This window comes from Triticum urartu, chromosome 7A, assembly GCF_056163025.1.
Source record: "Triticum urartu cultivar PI428250 chromosome 7A, HENAU_Tu73, whole genome shotgun sequence".
NCBI lineage: Eukaryota > Viridiplantae > Streptophyta > Magnoliopsida > Poales > Poaceae > Triticum > Triticum urartu.
The window spans coordinates 659,638,596-659,659,642 of record NC_141879.1 but is presented as its reverse complement, the minus strand read 5'-3'; the positions used below and the strand labels follow the sequence as shown (position 1 = coordinate 659,659,642).

The window sequence follows — 21,047 nt, the reverse complement described above, 5'->3', positions numbered from 1 at the left end:
TAATTTCAATGCAAATCTTCTTAATTGTGGTATGAATATTCAGATTAGGAAGATTCAAGACAAAAGTTCATATTGACATAAAGAATAATAATACTTCAAGCAAACAAACAAAGCAATTATGTTTTCTCAAAGTAACATGGCCAAAGAAAGTTTATCTCTACAAAATCATAAAGTTTAGTCATACTCCATTTTCGTCACACAAGAATGCTCTCATCATGCACAACCCCGATGACAAGCCAAGCAATTGTTTCATACCTTAATAATTTCAAACTCATAAACTTTCACGCAATACATGAGCGTGAGCCATGGATATAGCACTATGGGTGGAATATAATGATTGGGGTTATGTGGAGAAGACAAAAAAGGAGAAAGTCTCACATCAACGAGGCTAATCAATGGGCTATGGAGATGCCCATCAATTGATGTTAATGCAAGGAGTAGGGATTGTCATGCAACGGATGCACTAGAGCTATAAATGTATGAAAGCTCAACAAAAGAAACTAAGTGGGTGTGCATCCAACTTGCTTGCTCACGAAGACCTAGGGCACTTGAGGAGGCCCATTGTTGGAATATACAAGCCAAGTTCTATAATGAAAAATTCCCACTAGTATATGAAAGTGATAACTCAAGAGACTCTCTATATGAAGAACATGGTGCTACTTTGAAGCACAAGTGTGGAAAAAAGGAATAGTAGCATTGCTCCTTTTTATTTATTTTCTTTTTTTGGGCCTTCTTTTTCTTTGGCCTTTTTTGGGACAATGCTCTATTGAATGATGATCATCACACTTTTATTTATTTACAACTCAATGATTACAACTCGATACTAGAACAAAGTATGACTCTATATGGATGCCTCCGGCGGTGTACCGGGATATGCAATGAATCAAGAGTGACAAGTATGAAAAAATTATGAACGGTGGCTTTGCCACAAATACTATGTCAACTACATGATCATGCTAAGCACTATGACAATGATGAATGTGTCATGATAAACTGGATGGTGGAAAGTTGCATGGCAATATATCTCGGAATGGCTATGGAAATGCCATAATAGGTAGGTATGGTGGCTGTTTTGAGGAAGATATAAGGAGGTTTATGTGTGAAAGAGCGTATCATATCACGGGGTTTGGATGCACCGGCGAAGTTTGCACCAACTCTCGATGTGAGAAAGGGCAATGCACGGTACCGTAGAGGCTAGCAATGATGGAAGGGTGAGAGTGCGTATAATCCATGGACTCAACATTAGTCATAAAGAACTCATATACTTATTGCAAAAATCTACAAGCCATCAAAAACCAAAGTATTACGCGCATGCTCCTAGGGGGATAGATTGGTAGGAAAAGACCCCTGACCGCCACTCATAAGGAGGACAATCAAATAACACCTCATGTTTCAAATTTGTTGCATAACGTTTACCATATGTGCATGCTACGAGACTTGCAAACTTTAACTCAAGCACTTCTCAAATTCACAATTACTCTACTAGCATGACTTTGATATTATTACCTCCATATCTCAAAACAATTATCAAGCATCCAACGTTTCTTAGTATTCAACACACTCAAAAGAAAGTTTCACAAATCTTGAATACCAAGCATGTTATTATTAAGCAAATTACCATGCTATTAAGACTCTCCAAATAATTTAAGTGAAGCATGAGAGATCAATAGTTTCTTTAAAACAAATCCACCACCGTTCTCAAAAATCTAAGTGAAGCACATAGAGCAAAATTATAACGCTCAAAAGATATAAGTGAAGCACATAGAGCAAAACTACTTAGCTCAAAAGATATAAGTGAAGCACATAGAGTATTCTATCAAATTTTAATTCATGTATGGCTCTCTCAAAAGGTGTGTACAGCAAGGATGATTGTGGCATACTAAAACACAAAGACAAAAATAATACAAGACGCTCCAAGCAAAACACATATCATGTTGGTGAATAAAAATATAGCTCCAAGTAAATTACCGATGGAAGTGGACGAAAGAGGGGATGCCTTCCGGGGCATCCCCAAGCTTTGACTTTTTGGTCTCCTTGGATTATCTTGGGGGTTCCATGGGCATCCAAAATCTTAGGCTCTTGCCACTTCTTGTTCCATAATCCATCAAAAGAATTCACCCAAAACTTGAAAACTTCACAACACAAAACTTAAAGTAGAAAACTCGTGAGCTCCGTTAGCGAAAGAAAACAAAAGACCACTTCAAGGTACTGTAATGGACTCATTATTTATTTATATTGGTGTTAAACCTACTGTATTCCAACTTATCTATGGATTATAAACTATTTTACTAACCATAGATTCATCAAAATAAGCAAACAACACACGAAAAACAGAATCTGTCAAAAACAGAACAGTCTGTAGTAATCTGTAGCTAGCGCAAGATCTGGAACCCCAAAAATTCTAAAATAAATTGCTGGACGTGAGGAATTTATCTATTAATCATCTAAAAAAAGAATTAACTAAATATCACTCTTCAAATAAAAATTACAGCAGTTCTCGTGAGCGCTAAAGTTTCTGTTTTTTACAGCAAGTTCAACAAGACTTTCCCCAAGTCTTCCCAACGGTTCTACTTGGCACAAACACTAGTTAAACAAAAAAACACAACCAAAACAGAGGCTAAATAAATTATTTATTATGAAACAGGAGCAAAAATCAAGAAATAAAAATAAAATTGGGTTGCCTCCCAACAAGCGCTATCGTTTTAACGTCCCTAGCTAGGCATAAAAGCGAGGATAGATCTAGGTATTGCCATCTTTGGTAGGCAATCCATAAGTGGCTCTCATGATAGTTTCATATGGCAATTTTATTTTCTTTCTTGGAAAGTGTTCCATGCCCTTTTTTAATGGAAATTGAAATCTAATATTCCCTTCCTTCATATCAATAATCGCCCCAACCGTTCTAAGGAAAGGTCTACCAAGAATAATAGGGCAAGAAGGATTGCAATCTATATCAAGAACAATGAAATATACGGGCACATAATTCCTATTTGCAACAATAATAACATCGTTAATCCTTCCCATAGGTTTCTTAATAGTAGAATCCGCAAGATGCAAGTTTAAAGAGCAATCATCAAAATTATGGAAATCTAGCAAATCACACAAAGTCTTGGGAATAGTAGAGACACTATCACCCAAATCACACAAAGCATAAAACTCATGATCTTTAATTTTAATTTTAATAGTTGGTTCCCACTCATCATAGAGTTTTCTAGGGATAGAAACTTTCAACTCAAGCTTTTCTTCATAAGATTGCATCAAGGCATCAACAATATGTTCGGTGAAGGCTTTATGTTGACTATAAATGTGGAGAATTTAGCACGGATTGCAGCAAGGAAATACAATCAATTAAAGAACAACTTTCATAATTAAATTCCTTGAAATCCAAAATAGTGGGTTTAGCAACATCTAGATTTTTATTTCTTTCAATCCCACTTTCATCAATTTCATCATAAAGATCTAAATATTTCGAATTTTTAGAACGCCTTCTAGGTAAAGGAAGATCATATTCAGTTTCAGCAAGATTCATATTGCAAAACAAAGATTTAATAGGGGACACATCAATAACTTTTAGATCTTCATCTTGATTTTCGTAGGAATTGGAAGAACACGCTTTAATAAAGGCATCTTTGGAAGCACGCATCCTAGCGGTTCTTTCCTTGCACTCATCAATGGAAATTCTCATGGCTTTAAGAGACTCATTGATATCATGCTTAGGAGGAATAGATCTAAGCTTTAAAGAATCAACCTCAAGAGAAATTCTATCAACGTTCCTAGCCAAATCATCAACTTTAAGCAATTTCTCTTCAAGCAAAGCATTAACATTCTTTTGTGAATTCATAAACTCTTTAACACTATTATCAAATTCAGAGGGCATCTTATTATAATTTCCATAAGAGTTGTTGTAGGAATTCCCATAATTATTAGAAGGATTACTAGGATATGGCCTAGGATTAAAATTCCCTCTATAGGCGTTGTTACCAAAATTATTCCTACCAACAAAATTCACATCCATAGATTCATTGTTATTCTCAATCAAAGTAGACAAAGGCATATCATTAGGATCAGAAGAAATACTCTTAGTAGCAAATAATTTCATAAGTTCATCCATCTTTCCACTCAAAACATTGATTTCTTCTATCGCATGCACTTTTTTATTAGAAGGTCTTTCAGTATGCCATTGAGAATAATTAACCATAATATTATCTAGGAGTTTAGTAGCATCTCATAAAGTGATTTCCATAAAAGTGCCTCCCGTGGCCGAATCTAAAAGATTTCTAGAAGCAAAATTCAATCCGGCATAAAAAATTTGTATAGTCATCCACAAATTCGAACCATGAGTAGGGCAATTACGTATCATTAATTTCATTCTCTCCCAAGCTTGTGCAACATGTTCATGATCAAGTTGCTTAAAATTCATAATATCGTTTCTAAGCGAGATGATCTTAGCGGGAGGGAAATACTTAGAGATAAAAGCATCTTTGCACTTGTTCCAAGAATCAATACTATTCTTAGGCAAAGACGAAAACCAAGCTTTAGCACGATCTCTAAGCGAAAAAGGAAATAGCTTCAATTTAACGACATCATTATCGACATCTTTTTTCTTTTGCATATCACATAAATCAACGAAGCTATTCAGATGAGTAGCGGCATCTTCACTAGGAAGGCTGGCGAATTGCTCTTTCATAACAAGATTCAACAAAGCAGTATTGATTTCACAAGATTCAGTATTGGCAAGAGGAGCAATCGGAGTGCTAAGGAAATCATTATTATTGGTATTGGTGAAGTCACACAATTCGGTAGTATCTTGAGCCATCGCGACAAACAAGCAATCTAACACACGGGCAAACAAAAAGGCAAGCGGAAAAGAGAGGGAGGATAGAGAGAGAGGGAGAATAAAATGGCAAGGGTGAAGTGGAGGAGAGGAAAACGAGAGGCAAATGGAAAATAATGTAATGCGAGAGATAGGGATTGTGATGGGTACTTGGTATGTTGACTTTTTGCGTAGACTCCCCGGCAACGGCGCCAGAAATCCTTCTTGCTACCTCTTGAGCTTGCGTTGGGTTTCCCCGAAGAGGAAGGGATGATGCAGCAGAGTAGCGTAAGTATTTCCCTCAGTTTTTGAGAACCAAGGTATCAATCCAGTAGGAGGCCGCGCTCAAGTCCCTCGTACCTGCACAAAATGATAGCTACTCGCAACCAACGCGATTAGGGGTTGTCAATCCCTTCACGGTCACTTACGAGAGTGAGATATGATAGATATAATATTTCTGGTATTTTTGGTATAGAGATGCAAAGTAAAAAAGTAAAAGCAAAGTAAAAAAGCAAAGCAAGATTAAAGTGATGGAGATTAATATGATGAGAATAGACCCGGGGGCCATAGGTTTCACTAGTGGCTTCTCTCAAGAGCATAAGTATTCTACGGTGGGTGAACAAATTACTGTTGAGCAATTGACAGAATTGAGCATAGTTATGAGAATATCTAGGCATGATCATGTATATAGGCATCACGTCCGTGACAAGTAGACCGAAACTATTCTGCATCTACTACTATTACTCCACTCATCGACCGCTATCTAGCATGCATCTAGAGTATTAAGTTAAAAACAGAGTAACGCCTTAAGCAAAATGACATGATGTAGAGAGATAAATTCATGCAATATGAAATAAACCCCATCTTGTTATCCTCGATGGCAACGATACAATACGTGTCTTGCTGCCCCTTCTGTCACTGGGAAAGGACACCGCAAGATCGAACCCAAAGCTAAGCACTTCTCCCATGGCAAGAACTACCAATCTAGTTGGCCAAACCAAACGGATAATTCGAAGAGACTTGTAAAGATAACCAATTATACATAAAAGAATTCAGAGAAGATTCAAATATTATTCATAGATAAACTTTATCATAAACCCACAATTCATCGGTCTCAACAAACACACCACAAAAAGAAGATTACATCGAATAGATCTCCACAAGGGAGGGGAAGAACTTTGTATTGAGATCCAAAAAAGAGAAGAAGCCATCTAGCTACTAACTATGGACCCGAAGGTCTGAGGTAAACTACTCACACTTAATCGGAGGGGCTATGATGATGTAGAAGCCCTCCGTGATGACGGCCCTCTCCGGCGGAGCTTCGGAACAGGTCCCAAGATGGGATCTCGTGGATACAGAAAGTTGCGACGGTGGAATTAGGTTTTTGGCTCCTGTTCTGATCGTTTGGGGGTACGTAGGTATATATAGGAGGAAGGAGTGCGTCAGTGAAGCACCGAGGGGCCCACGAGGCAGGGGGGCGCGCCCTAGGGGGGGCGCCCCCCACCCTCGTGACCGCCTCTCTGATGCCTCGGCGTAGGGTCCAAGTCTCCTGGATCACGTTCGGTGAGAAAATCACGTTCCCGAAGGTTTCATTCCGTTTGGACTCCGTTTGATATTCCGTTTCTTCGAAACACGGAAATAGACAAAAAACAGCAATTCTGGGTTGGGCCTCCAGTTAATAGGTTAGTCCCAAAAATAATATAAAAGTAGAAAATAAAGCCCAATATAGTCCAAAACAGTAGATATTATAGCATGAAGCAATCAAAAATTATAGATACGTTGGAGACGTATCAGCGAGCGCCGCAATTTATAGGCGCATCCGAAGCGGTGTGCCAAATCTAGCGCGCGAGCTGCCGCCTTTTCCCCCGCGCACGCAATCGTTTCCCGCCGCCGCTGGAGCGCGCCAAAACGTCTCGCACGCGCTAAAAAGAAAATTTACCGCGCGCGCATCTTTTGGCGCCGCTGCTAGAGATGCTCTAACAGCGAGCGCAGCACCCATGGCATCTCTCTCTTCCCTGGTCGCATGGCCTGCCCCGCTTGAGGCCCCTGGGTGCCCCCCCCCCCACCCCCGGCAAGTCTCGATGCTCTCTGGATTTTTGTTCCTCCAAAAAAATCGACAAAAATAATTGGGATATTTTACACTCCAGAGATATCGATTTTCTGTAAAACCAGAAACATACAGAAGAATAAAAACTGACTCCAGGCACCGAGTTAATAGGTTAGTTTAGAAAAATAATATAAATTGCTACAAAAATGGTACATGAATATGTTATGGTAAGAGCATGATATAATTAAAAATTATAGATATGTTTGAGACGTATCCACCTTCGTCAAAGGATGATTCATCCATGATGGTATTTTTATCTCTCCATGAGAATATCCAGGGCATCCACTCTAGATGCAGTGAGTTAGTTATTCTCACTTGACTTCGAGAAGGCCTACGATTATGTGTGTTGGTCCTTCCTTCGGCAGGTCTTGACTATTAGGGGGTTTGATTCTGGTTGAGTCGCGCTATGCACATGAAAAAATATGCACGATTCACACATGAAAATTAAATCCAGTTGTACAAACATTTACCTGAGAAGGGCACTAGCCGATTGATGTGCACGTCGTGCACAAGTCAGGCACAAGTATCGTCCAAGAAGCAGTTTCGATCCTGGTTATGTCCATCGAGCTATGTAGTTGGTTGAAGGTGGCCACACAATAATTCGCATAAATGGTGTTGTTGGCCCCTTCTTTGCAAATGATCATGACCTTCGCCAAGGCAATCACATATCTCCCCTTCTCTTTAGTTTTATGTTGATGCCTTTGCTTAGATTCTCTATTCCGCTGTGCCTACAGGCCACATCAAAGGGGTTGTGGGCCGGCTTAGCCGAAAATCCTATGCGACCTGGGTCGCACGCAGCGATTGTAAGACCCTCTCCAACAGTGGACACTTGGCGAAAACGAATCTCAAAGCACTTACGCCAATTTGTCCTCTGTTTCGTTAACAAATCTCGAATAGGATTTTCTTCTTGCGCTCGCTCGTTCCGGCGTTCGTCCGCCTCGGCTGCTCTCCCCGGCGTTCGTCGGCGCCCTGGAAGCTCGCTCTTGAGGCGCTTCTCTGGCTCGCTCACCGTGGCTACCACCCTTGCTGCTATCCCCCGCCGTCTACGATCGCGTTCCTCAGCGCCCTGACAGCTCGTTCTTTAGGCGTAGCTCAATCTCCACGTTGCATCGCTGCCCACAGATAGTCAGTCAACGGCTAAAATCCAGTTCCTCTGCTCCGTCCAGCTTCCCCACCATCCAAGTTCTCCATGCTGCATCTTGGCACCATGGTGCCGTGTCGCCGGCGATATGGAACAAACAGACGAGGAGCGTGGGAAACATAGTGGGATGGAAGGAATGATTAGCTAATTAATCGGAATTTGAGAATTAATTGCATTGCATGCGTTTGAGAGGTTTTTGCCAAGTGTCCGCTGTTTGAGGGAGTCTCACGATCGCTGTATGCGACCCAGATCGCATAGGATTTTCTTCCCTCATGGGTTACTCATCTTGAGTATGCCGACGATACATTTATCTTTGTAGAGAAGAATGATCTTCAACTTGCAAACCTCAAATTTCGTCTCCTACCGCGTGAGGCCCTCCAAAACAACGCATGGATCATGAAGATCAAACCTCCTACCGGTCTATCCATTGAGCACATTCGACAGTTCTTCGCCCTTTGAAGTTTAGTGCATGGTGTACAACTTGATGAGAGTGCGACCATGGCATTGTGTGGAAACATTCGACAAATGAGCTCTACTCCGCGGCCTCTGCCTACAAGGCGCAATTCCTTGGCATGACCTTTTCCTCTTTGGACCAAATGGTGTGGAAGGTTTGGGCGCCGCCAAAGATCAAGTTCTTCGCATGGTTGGCTATTCAAGATCGCATTTGGACCGCCGATAAGTTGGACAAGCGGGGATGGATAAATTGTGGGCTCTGTCCTCTTTGCAAGAGAGTGCAAGAGTGTGGCGCGCACCTCTTTTTCAAGTGTCGTTTCACATTGAAGCTTTGGGGCTTGGTCAAAGAGAAATTACGACTTGAGAACTTCGATGTCACTTCTTAGCACTTGGAAGGCTCCGTACAGAAGTGGTGGGAAAGTCGTGCCGGCGCGGGCACCACTCAGAGGAAGGCCATGGCTACGCTTACCATGTTTGTCTCCTGGACCGTATAGAACGAAAGGAACGCAAGGGTCTTCCGCAACAAAAGCGCGCCACCAACCATTTTGCTCAACAACATCATGACGGAGGCAAATCTTTGGGTCACCGCCGGGGCTAAAAACCTAGGGTCACTTATGTCGCGAGAGTAATAATCCATGCCGTTGTTTTGGGTCGCTTGTAACAAACTCTATCCTATTTTTAATTAATAGATGAGGCAAATCTTTTGCCTCTGTTTTGAAAAAAAAAACGTCTCCTGTTCAGCCGTGTCTGACCTAAACATTAACATCTAAGTGTCAAAAATGTTTTATATTCTGATACAGAGGGAGTATAACAGTGAGGTGCTTGTTCTAGGCTGCCCTATCACTAACCTCCAGAACCGCGAATTCGGATCTTGTCCCTTCAAATTTTCCAATTTTTTCTTTGGTCGCTTGAATCAGGACCCATGTTATTAATTTTTAGTTGTTTCTGCAGAGTGTTTTGTATTTACTTGGGGGTCGATTTTTCTTGCGGGGTCCAATTTTGAAGCATTATGTATTTACAGATGTGCTATGCATGTATCATGTATTGGAAATTCAATTCAGCTCCCGAGCCCAAAAGTAATTTTTGAAATGTCAAAAAAATTAAGATAAAGATTTTATTTGTTCTTAATCACATCCAAATGCTACCTGAAAAATTTGAGGCAAAAAGGTTAACCATTTTGGCATGTGCAAGAAAAAAATGAACACCAAATGTCACCCCAAAATTGTTTTTTCACCGATAAAACACTGCTGCTCCATTTTGCATGAAAATTATCAAGCATGCTTACCACACTAACATGGACATCCACAAATTTTTTTTGAGAAAATTTACTATTTTTTGTGTTACTGTTCACGCGAGAGCATCTGCTCTGTATACCTGTCTGTTGGGAAAATATGGTAGTCGACGCAACGCAAGACATATATCGGTTCCGGCTATATATAACTAGTCGCGACCGACCGCTCTCACTCCCCGGCCGCTTGCCTAGCTAGTGCCTATACCTAGCCTGATCGCTCTCCTGCCCCTTCTCTCCTAGGCGTCGCATTGCTTGATCGTTTCCCACTCCCACAAGAAGTAAACCTCGGCCGCTCTCTGACCAGGGTAATGGCGGACGGCGACGTGGCGCCGGCAATGGCGGCCATGGCTGCGGCGGAGGCGAGGAGGAGGAGGAGGGACAAGGCGAAGCGGGTGGCGCTGCCGGCCGGCATGGTGCTGGTGCAGCTTCTGACGGTGGACATCATCACTACTAGAAAAAGGGCTATAGATGGGATTGACACTAATGGCGCACCAGACAAGCGGTGCGCCACCACCTTCTGATACGCCATTAAAGTTGAAACTACTAATGGCGCACCTGGCCCAGGGTGCGCCATTAGTATCAAATTTTTTTTGAACTAGTGCGCCTGTCCAAACATACTAATGGCGCATCCAGACATAGTGCGCCATTACTACCTGTCGGAAAGTGCGCCACTAATGTTGTTTTTTTATTATATTTTTTATTCCTTTTTTTGCAAAACTACTAATGACGCACTGTGGAACAGTGCGCCATTAATATTTTTTTTTTTGCAAAACTACTAATGACGCACCACCAGAAGGTGCCATTAGTAACCTGGATTATTAATGGCGCATTTAGAGTTGGTGCGCCATTAGTAAGTCCACGAATTGATGACATGGCGTCCACCATCCATCCATCCATATCTCCATCCCACATCCATCAATCCATCTATCTACAGAAAAAAGAAAAAAGAAAAGACAAGAAAAGGAGATACCCCCACCCGCAGGCCAAACCCTAGCTCAGATCCCCCCGTCGCCCCCTTCCTCCCTCGTCCCCATCTCCTCGCCGCCGCCCCCTCCCCGATCTCGATCTGCCGCCGCCCCCTCCCCAATCTCGATCTACCACCGCCCCCACCGCCACCATCGGCGACCCGCCGCCCCCACCGCCCCCGCCGCCCTCTACTCCATAGCCGGCGCCCCTACCCTCTCCTTCTCCCCTCTCCCTACATCCCAGATCCATTCGACCGCGGCGACCACCTCCTCCACGGGCACCTCCTCTCGCCGGCGACCGCATCCACTCCGCCGCCGGCGCCACCTCCCCTCCCCTCCCCTCCCTGGCTAGAGGTCCCCTCCCCTCAAAGGGCCCGCCGTCGATGAAGGCCGGCAAGGCCGGCTTCAAGGGCCCGCAGGAGGCGCAGCACCGCATCCGCATCACCCAAGTGTCAAGAACCTCGAGAAGGGTGATGATGATGGGTGGATCTCGTCGATCCGCACCTCCTCACCCACCACATCGCCGGAACCGTGACTTGGGAAGGTGTCCACGAGCTCCGCAACTCCCCTCTGCATCGACTACGGCCACCAGTTCAAGCTGGGCGCCCCCACATCGCCGGATCCGAGCTTCTTCCCCGTCGGCCGCCGCGCGCCTTCCCCCGTCGATCCGCGTCGCCCTCGCTGCTCCGACGTCTCCGGCCTCCCCGAGCTCGTCATCCGCACCGCGGTGAGCCCCTCAGCCGATCCCCCTGTTTGGCATATCAATCGATCAACATGTGGAATTTTGGGCTCTGATTATTCTGAGAGAGGGATGGTACCATCTCCAAAATACATTTGCTTTCCATTGATTTGAACACCTGTTATGTGCCGTGATCTCAGTGCGTATCCACCATTTTTTTCTTCAAATTTCTATTCTTCTACTTACAAACTACTAAATCTGTGAAGTGACCTAAAATGTCTTACATTTGATTACATAGGGAGTAGCAGACAAGTGGATATGCCAGTTTGATAATTAGTACTTGACCATAATATTTAGGTGGTTATATGCAGCTTTGTTTTCTGACTTGTTTCTCTTAGCAAGTAATCATTTGTAATGATGTACCAAGTTGGCTCATTCAATTTTTTCACATTTCATATTAACCCAGATGGACATGGATCAACAGAGATAATATTATTACAGCATGTTGAGGCAGAGAACTACATCTGTTATAGTTCTTCTCTTGGCTCTCTGGTTTAGAAACAGAGATGTAGTGTTTTATTTTGATGAATTTATGTAACTTATTTTATCCTTGTAAGATTCTTCGACTTATCTCAGGTTCATAATTGTTTTAGTAGTTACGCTTCAAGTGTTGCCGAAGATGGATGTTTGTATGCTGATCTAGATTGCTTCCAATGCACTTGTTTAATCATTTCAAATGGTTTATGTTGGTGACCTATCTGCAGGTCATGGGGAAGCAAAAGCTCAATGTCAAGACTGAGGAGGACTCCAATCCTCGTGACTAGATGGTGGCAATGGTGGATCTGCAACTGCTCACTGACTTTCCACATGATTAGATGGATCTGCAACTGCTCAACTGTTCAGTACTATGATATATCTTTTATTTCTAGTTCTTATAATCATTATAGGGCAGTAAATTGGCTGTATGGGCACTTCTTTGTTGTTAGCTGTTAGCCAAGAGATCAACTGTCCTAGTTGAAGTCATAGCCCAGAGGATTTTAGCTGTTAGCCAAGAGATCAACTGTCCCTCTATTGTATTCGATGAATCTGTTGTTGATGTGTGATGTCTATATTTTGTCCAATTATACATTTTGTAATCTATGCAAAAAACAGAAAATTAAAAAATAAAAAAACATAATATTCATACTAATGACGCATCACATCACAGTGCGCCATTAGTATGCCAAAGGATGGCATACTAATGGCGCATCATTGAACAGTGCGCCATTAGTATGCCGAAGTTACTAATGGCGCATCTTGTTGTTGTGCGCCATTAGTATGCCAAAGCACCTGGATATACATGGCCCCCTGGGATGCATACTAATGGCGCACTGTTGTATATACTAATGGCGCATCTGAGGTCCGCCATTAGTATACCAGATACTAATGGCGCACCAGTGATGCGCCATTAGTAAAATATACTAATGGCGTGGCACTAATGACGCATCACTAATGCGTCATTAATGGCCAAATTAGATGCGTCATTAGTAGGTCTTTTCCTAGTAGTGCATGCTGCTGTTGAAGGTGGCCATGAACCGCGGGATGCACCCCCTGGTCCTGCTCGTCTACCGCAACCTCGTCGCCGCCGTCGCCGTCGCCCCCCTAGCCGCCGTCTTCGAGAGGTACGCCGTACCCACGCGCGCGTCCGGAGTTGACTGACTTTGCAGACCGGCATGCGTGGTACGTCGCCGCGTCCGTCCTTCACTCCGCCACGAGACTGACGCATGTCCAGAGTGACGAGCAGCATGTGCGCGCGCAAAGGAGTATGTACTCCTACGTCCGAGAGCATGCACAACGTGTGTTACTACTGGGTGGTTTGTAGTACGAGCCACGGGCGTAGCCAGGCCGTGTTGGGGCGGGGAGGGGAAGAGCTTCGTGACCGTGGCCACAGCCGCGCTCTGTGGCTACAGTAGTAGGCTCTGTGGCTACATGGTGATGGCCCCGGGCGTATAAATATTCTGGCTACGGCACTCTGGCGTGCGTACGTTTGACCGCACCGAACGCTGTAATTCGTACGTACGTGCTCGTAAAAACCTAGCTGACCCCATCATACTTCTTTGTTCTGTTTATCTTCGGTTTGTTGTCGACTTGTGAACGTGTCTGCGCGCGCGCGTGTGTGTGAGCCAGCCCATCTCCATTGTCAATATCTTTCTGCATCTGTGCTGAAGATGAAGTCACTTCTAACTAGCGTTCCAAATGGCCCATCCACCGCCCATGTAGCTATAAGAGTAGACCACGATTTCGGTGAAAAATGGCAAGCACCGTTGCTTTTACTTCGAAGCAGAGATGGCATGTTGACAACTCACGCACCAAGAAGAGTTCCAATCCTGGCAAAGATATGTCCAGCAAAGTAGCTAGAGGCAAAAGAAGATGACAAGAAAACATGATCTAGTCAATCCACAAATGACCCTTGTGTTTTAGCTAATCTATCATTATAATAATAATAATAATAATAAAAGAAGCCAGAAGGTAAATCTTACGTTTTTCCTTTCTTTTCAAGACCATTTGTTATATAAAAGCAGCTAGGAAGAGTTTGTCAAGGATGAGCGTGGATGGCTGCAGGGAGATGTGGATGGTTGATATCCTAGCTAATTCATACTCATCCTTGATATCCTAGCTAGTTCATACTCATCCTTGATATCCTAGCTAGTGCACGCAGGGAGTACATACTACATATGTTTTTCAAGACCATTTGATATCTGCTCTTCTTAATTACGCCATGCGCGTGGATGGTTGCAGGGAGATGTGGAAGAAGGTGAACCTCACCGTGCTGGGCTGGATCTCCATCAACGCTATGTTCGGGTAATGTTCTACCTGCAACTCACAACTACTTCCTCTGTTCCTAAATTGAACGGCCAAAACATCATATATTTAGAAACAGGGTAGCTTGCAATGCCGGGTTTTTGGTCATGCATGCATGGCAACTTGGCAACATGGCAACTTGTGCTAGACATGAGAGTTTAAAGCCGCTGTACTACTACTCCAGTTCACCTAAAGTGAGAAATGACCTAGTTTAATTCTTTAGTTGTTGATGACCATGATTGTCGGTTCTTGGTCCAATCTCTATCTCTACCTAATATTAAAGGACGGAAACTTTCATAGTTGTCTATATGTCACCTTTCTATATCCGTTCATTCTGTGTTAGTCATAAAAATTGATGGCTGAGATTTAAAAAATAAAGATACCTTTTTAGAAGCACCGGGCCTGACGACAATTTTATTCCAAGATGTATACGGCTGACACATAACCCACAGTCCATCATGGCCCTCACGTTTCATTAGTTGTCATTGAAATTGCTTACCAAGTCCGTGTCCAAGTCGTATTACACATCCGGTGCACGGGACCAATAGTTCCTACACTACACAAAGATGGATTTGCATCATCTCGCCCGAACGCAACAAACTATTCGCATCTCCCAAACTTTAAAGTTGCGCTCGTCCCTTCCACCGCATCATCGTGATTAAAATCTGGCAAATCTCAAACTCTGGAATCCTGCCCAGGGCCGCTCCGGCGAACCCCCTGTCTGTCGCCGCCACCATGTTGTGCTGCCATGACCAGAGCTGCACGTGCCCACCCGTCCTTCCTCGCCCAGCAACAATACCATGGAGTGAGGGCGACGAGTACCTGTTCATGCACGAGGACATCACGGACTACGATTCGCCGCATATATTCATCCCGGCGTCACGAATCAGTGCTTGGGCCTGGCCTGTGCTCCTTGCCGTCAGACCTCCTGGACGGCGTGTGCACAATGCATGCATTCTCATCCTTGTGCGTCTCGCTGCGATTGTTGCCGGCAGCAATGTTTGCCTGGCTGTGCGCTCCACGCTTGCCAGCGGCAAATGTTACGTTTTTTCGGTCTTTCTCGGCTGCATACCAAGTCAGCACGATGCCGCCGTGAGACAACAGTTCCAAGACAGACACCCGGCGTTGTTACTCGCCAAAGTGAGCATAGAACCCTGGGCACAGCCGACGAGGAGGAGCGCAAGCGCCTCGGCGAGCTTGCTCCTCAGACCCGTGATGATGTTGTCATCACTGAGACGCGCGCACCACCAGCAAAAGCTTTTGCGGTCGAGCTCTGTCTGCTTGAGATAATAGGTTCTGGAACCACATCTCCACCTACCACCTAGCCAGATCGTGCTTCTCACCTTGCAATGCAAAACAACCCAGTCAAAATCGGAAGCATACACCTCCTAATTTTATTATGTGCCTATGTTGATAGAAATAAAATAAGACCTGCAATTCAAATCATCAAGTATGCCACTCCGTTATGGTATTAGGAGAAGGTAGGCTTCATCCTTTTTTTTTGTATTCTTTTCTTTATCTCTCATCAGCAGATCTTATCTATTTGTCCACCATGAGTGAATGAAAAACAAATCTGACTTTTATTACTTTTTCTTGCATCACCAGTTATGAAATAGAGATGCTAGACCATGGCAGTTTTTTCAAGGTACAAGATTTCTATTAACATGGAATACTTGCAGGTGTATATCATTAATTAAGAATGAATTTTGTAAGAAAATCTGGTCCTGGAAGTTTTTTGGTTGCATTACATTTAAATTTGTATTTGCACCCTTTGCATTTTCCTATACCGATTAGCCACTCCTATAAAATTCCATTGCTCATCTAAGATGAAACAAATCTGAACATTCTATTTGGCGCTTTGATTCACTTAAAAGATTATATTTGAATGATTCCAAAGTTTGCTAGATGACGAGGTGCACAGTTATATTTATAACTCTGGATAAAAATGAAATAGAAAAGTAATAAATTTCTCAAAAATTGTATATTATGGGATCTACGTAATTGGCCCATGCGAACACGGGTTGTTGACTTTTTTCATAATAAAGAAAGGCGAAAAATTCTCCCTATGTTCTATTACCCCTCTTGCGTATGGCCGGCAAATTAAGCAATTTTAGTACATCAAGTTACTTTTGTTGATCACGTCTGTAGTTCTTTTAATATGTCTGTATATAATTGTCCAGCCTGACTTTTTTATGCATATAAATAACTAGCATTACCCGTGTTAGGCAGTCGTGTGCGAAGATTTGTTTCTCCCGTTGCAACGCACGGGCATTTTTGCTAGTAACAATTAAAAACAAAATTAGTTTAGTTCTATATGTATCTTTAGATAATGAGTGATTGGTCCGTTTGCAAACCTCTACCAGTTCTTGGTTACCTTAGTTAAGGCCTTGTACTACCTCCATCTTGGTTTATTGATCCTTTTCGTTTTTTGTGTCAAAATTTGATCATAAATTTAACTGACAAAATGTTAATGCATGTCATAAAAAATATATCATTGGATTCGTATTTCAACATAGTTTTCAATGATAAAAAAATTTGTGACATGCATTAGCATTTTGTTTATTAAATTCATGGTCCAAATTTGACACAAAAAAATATGAGGACCAATAAACCATGACGTACAATGCAATGCAATGCATGATGTTCTTAGGGATATTTTTAAGCGTCTACCTTCTACACATAAGCACAGCGGGTGCTTAAAGAAAAACTGGTTTATTTCTTTAAACACTCCGTACAAGGCCCTAAACAGCATATCTGAAAACAAATTGTCATGTACTAAAAAATAAAACAATTTTTCATGTGCCAGAGAAAAATAAAATTGTCCACACTAGTTTTGGTTCTTAATATTCTGGACCGATTAACATTCTTTGTCTTGACACAAATTCAAATATATGTGTGTGTATGATCTATGATCTACTACTAGAGTTTTGCTTGCGATGGGGCTGTACTACTGGGGGCTGCGGGACACCAGCGCCGCCTACGCCGTCGACTTCCTCAACCTCATCCCCGTGGCCACCTTCCTCATCGCCGTCGTGCTGCGGGCCGAGCGCCTCTCCCTCTCCCACTGGCCCGGCAGGATGAAGCTCCTGGGCGCAGCGGTGGGCGTCGCCGGCACCATGGTGGTCAGCTTCTTCAAGGGCACTCGTCTCCCGCTGCCGCACCTCCACTTCCACGACCACGCCCACGGCGGCGCGCCGACCGCCGCGCCACACGGCACCCGCGACATGGCCGCCGGCACGCTGTGCCTGTGCGGGAGCTGCGTAAGCTACGCGCTCTGGTTCGTCGTGCAGGCCAGGGTCGCCAAGGTGTTCCCGTCCCGGTACTGGGCCACCGCGCTCACATGCGCCGCGGGCAGCCTGCAGTCCGCCGCGGCCGCCGCCGTGGCGTTCGCCCTCACCCCCACCGGCGACAGACATGGCTGGGCGGCGGAGTGGAGGCTGGGGTGGGACCTGCGCCTGGTCACGGTGGTGTACTCCGGGGTGTTCAACACGGGCGCCACGTTCGTGCTCGTGTCGTGGGCGGTGGCGCGCCGCGGGCCGGTGTACCCGCCCATGTTCAACTCGCTATCGCTGGTGGTCACCGCCGCCGGCCACGCCGTGTTTCTCGGCACCGACATCTACCTCGGCGGTGTTCTCGGGGCGGCGCTCGTCGTCGTAGGCCTCTACGCGTTCCTGTGGGGCAAGCGCAAGGAGCTCGCCGCTGCCGCCAAAGGGGACGACCGCGAGCAGGGGCTGCGGCGAGGACACACCGACGATGGCGTCGCCTAGCTAACTAGAGCGATCGATGGATTTAGCTTACCTGCTCAACCAATCGTAGCATGGTACTAGCATCGTACTTACCAGTAACATGAGATTGGACGTGGATTTTTCCTAACTAGTTGTGGGCATAATCTGAATCTTGACCGTAGATCAAGCATGATGTCCAATCAACATGACCCACCTAGCTGTCAGGTCTGCATGCCCGATCCGTGTATACGAGCCATGTGACCAATTTCAACAGACTAGTAAGTGTGCACGTGCAACGCACGTCTATTTGAACTAATAAATGTGCACACGCAATACGAATCTATTTGGATTAACATATGAGGTAAAAGCACGGCAGGCCCAGGAACTTGTCGCGCCCGTGATGTTTTGGCCCACAAACTTGCAAATCCTTACTCCGCCACCCAAAAACTTGCAGCTGATGTGCAAAAAAGCCCACAGCCAATCCCGCTGCGACATCTGGCGCCACGCTGGCAGAGGCGGTCGTCGCATGACTTTGCAGAAACCCCCTGGCCTTTACCAGTAATGAACCCGCACTCCACATCTCTCCCTCTCGTTCCCCATTGCAGCTCCAGTCAAATCCCTAGTTTCTCTCCCTCTTGTTCCCCACTGTATCGCCCGACGCAAGAAGCATGAGAGCTAGGTCGACGGCGGCGGCGAGTCTGGGCTGTGGAGCGAGCGGCAAGGAAGGGTTGCGCCATTGGAATCAGTGGAGCCATGCTTGATTGCCCCTGTTCTTTGTGTTTGCACTGACGGAGTACACGTACTGGAACCTGACAGAATAGTACTCCCTCCGTCCCAAATTTTTTGTCTTAGATTTGTTTACAAATGGATGTATCTATTTCACATTTTAGTGTTAGATACATCCGTATCTAGATAAATTTAAGACATGAATTTTGAGACGGAGGGAGTAGTGAACAAGCTAAACTGAAAATAGAACGCATGGGGTGATAAGAGCGAAATGCGGGTGCTTCTTATACTCGTCGTTGTCAGATGAGAGTACAATTGGGTTCTTGTTGTTGCCTTGTTGAGTTGACGTCGAGGAAGACGCAGCGGCAGTCGCTGCCCTTGCTTGCTCTCTGGTTGCGCGCTCTGCTTCGGCAGCCCGACGGAGGACGACGTCTGCCTGCGCTGTGGACCAGGACGCAACTATGATGGCGTCGTCGAGCTGCTGCTTGGCTGCGCGCAGAGCCTCATCGGCATGCGTGGTGAGCAATGATGCCTCATACAGCGGAGCTAGTAGCTCGAAGACGACTTCGTCAGGCGGTAGGTATTCGTCGCCTCCAGCCTCCCTCCGTTGGGCGCACCGTCTCTCCTACACCTCCTTGAACCCCGCCTCCTTCCATGCATCTTCCAGCTCGTGCTCCCGACGGACAGCAGCGAGCTCCGCAGTAGTTGGCTCGATATCAGAGTTCGCGGTGGAGCGGCTCGAGTAGCTTCGCGTGGCCGACGAGGAGCTGTGTGTCCTTGAAGACGAGCGATGCTTGTCCTGCTACCGCTAGCTCCGCAGCCCAGGCTCGCCGCCATCGTTGACCTAGCTCTCATGCTTCTTGCGTCGGGCGATACAATGGGGAACGAGAGGGAAAGAAACTAGGTATTTGGCTGGGGCTGCAATGGGGAACGAGAAGGAAAGATGTGGAGTGCGGGTTCATTACTGGTAAAGGCCAGGGGGGTTTATGCAAAGTCACGCGACGACTGCCTCTGCCAGCGTGGCGCCAGATGTCGCAGCGGGATTGGCTATGGGCTTTTTTGCACATCGGCTCCAAGTTTTTGGGTGCCGGAGTGAGGATTTGCAAGTTTGTGGGTCAAAACATCACGGGCGTGAAAAGTTCCTGGGTCTGCCGTGCTTTTATCTCTTAACATATTATACTAAACTTAATACAAGACAATTTATTCATAAATTTGAAATTTCCCTATAAAGTACACGATCTCTTATTTCCAACTCGTACAAATAATTTGAAATATCGTTTCTTCTTAATCAACATGTCTCCTGTATTAAAAGACCACCCACTTTTCTCAATGTATAAAATTCAAAATTATTTAGAAGATTCATCATGATTCTTCATATGCACACATTTATGCAAGTATAGTCACACATGAAAATGTCACTTAGGACAAGCTAAGGAACCGTTTCAGTGCCAACAAATTCCAGTCAAGAATTACACAAGATCGTCATGAACATATACAGAGAGAAGTGACCTCTCTTTCTTCGAGATTGATCGAACAACAAGTTTTTGTGTATATCTATCCGACACTACTACATATATACAATATAACATCTCTTATAATCCCTAACATCTAAAATCAATTTCAACTTCCACATGGCATTCTCCGTCTTTATGTATGATATGGTCAAGAAAGAATCCTGCCAATTCCTCTTGAATTGCTCGTATGCGATCATGTGGTATGAGTTCATTCTGCATCTGTCACATCTAATTTAAAGAAGAGGGTCAATACATATATATGAAAGAAACTCAACACAATTGATGGTAATAAAATAAAATTGTGAATATTGTTTATGTACTAAATGATATGAAATTTACCATGACCACAAAATATCCTAAATTCATCATCATCATAATCAACATGCAGTTTTTGCTTCTCTTGTATGTAGTCCAAGTTTTCTATCAGGAAAACATGTTAACTCAACTGTAGATAAAGACGGTATGAAAATGCTCATGTAAAATTACAATTGCCATGTATCTGCTGGACAAACAAATACACTTATGCAAACTTCAGGTTTTTTTTAGTAAAACTTATGCGAACTTTAGTTTTTTTTCATTAAAACTTATGCAAACTTCTGGGTTTTTTCAGTGAAACGTAATTTCATGACTGCAAGTAAGGTCTTGGTTCAGCGAATTTGTCTGTGAGTTCACTATATAGTCGTGAGTTGGCCATGTAATAACCGGTAGTCAGTACTTAAAAAACAGGAATGTTTGTTGTAGGTACGCGAAAATCAGCGAAAAAATAAAGAAAGAAAGAAGGCGAACGTCTCTGTG

At 44.3% G+C, this 21,047-nt stretch overlaps 1 protein-coding gene across 1 annotated transcript; it reads left to right on the top strand.

Moving 5' to 3' along the window:
* Positions 1-17,161: 17,161 nt before the first annotated feature.
* LOC125519240 (WAT1-related protein At5g64700-like) lies at positions 17,162-18,183 on the top strand. The gene has a single exon (XM_048684105.2). The coding sequence runs from the start codon at positions 17,224-17,226 to the stop codon at positions 18,052-18,054; it is 831 nt and encodes a 276-aa protein (XP_048540062.2). The 5' UTR covers positions 17,162-17,223; the 3' UTR covers positions 18,055-18,183.
* Positions 18,184-21,047: the final 2,864 nt, after the last annotated feature.

What these genes read in the sequence shown, in the direction of transcription:
- LOC125519240 (XM_048684105.2), top strand. Translation starts at nt 17,224, where the DNA reads ATGGGGCTGTACTACTGGGGGCTGCGGGACACCAGCGCCGCCTACGCC.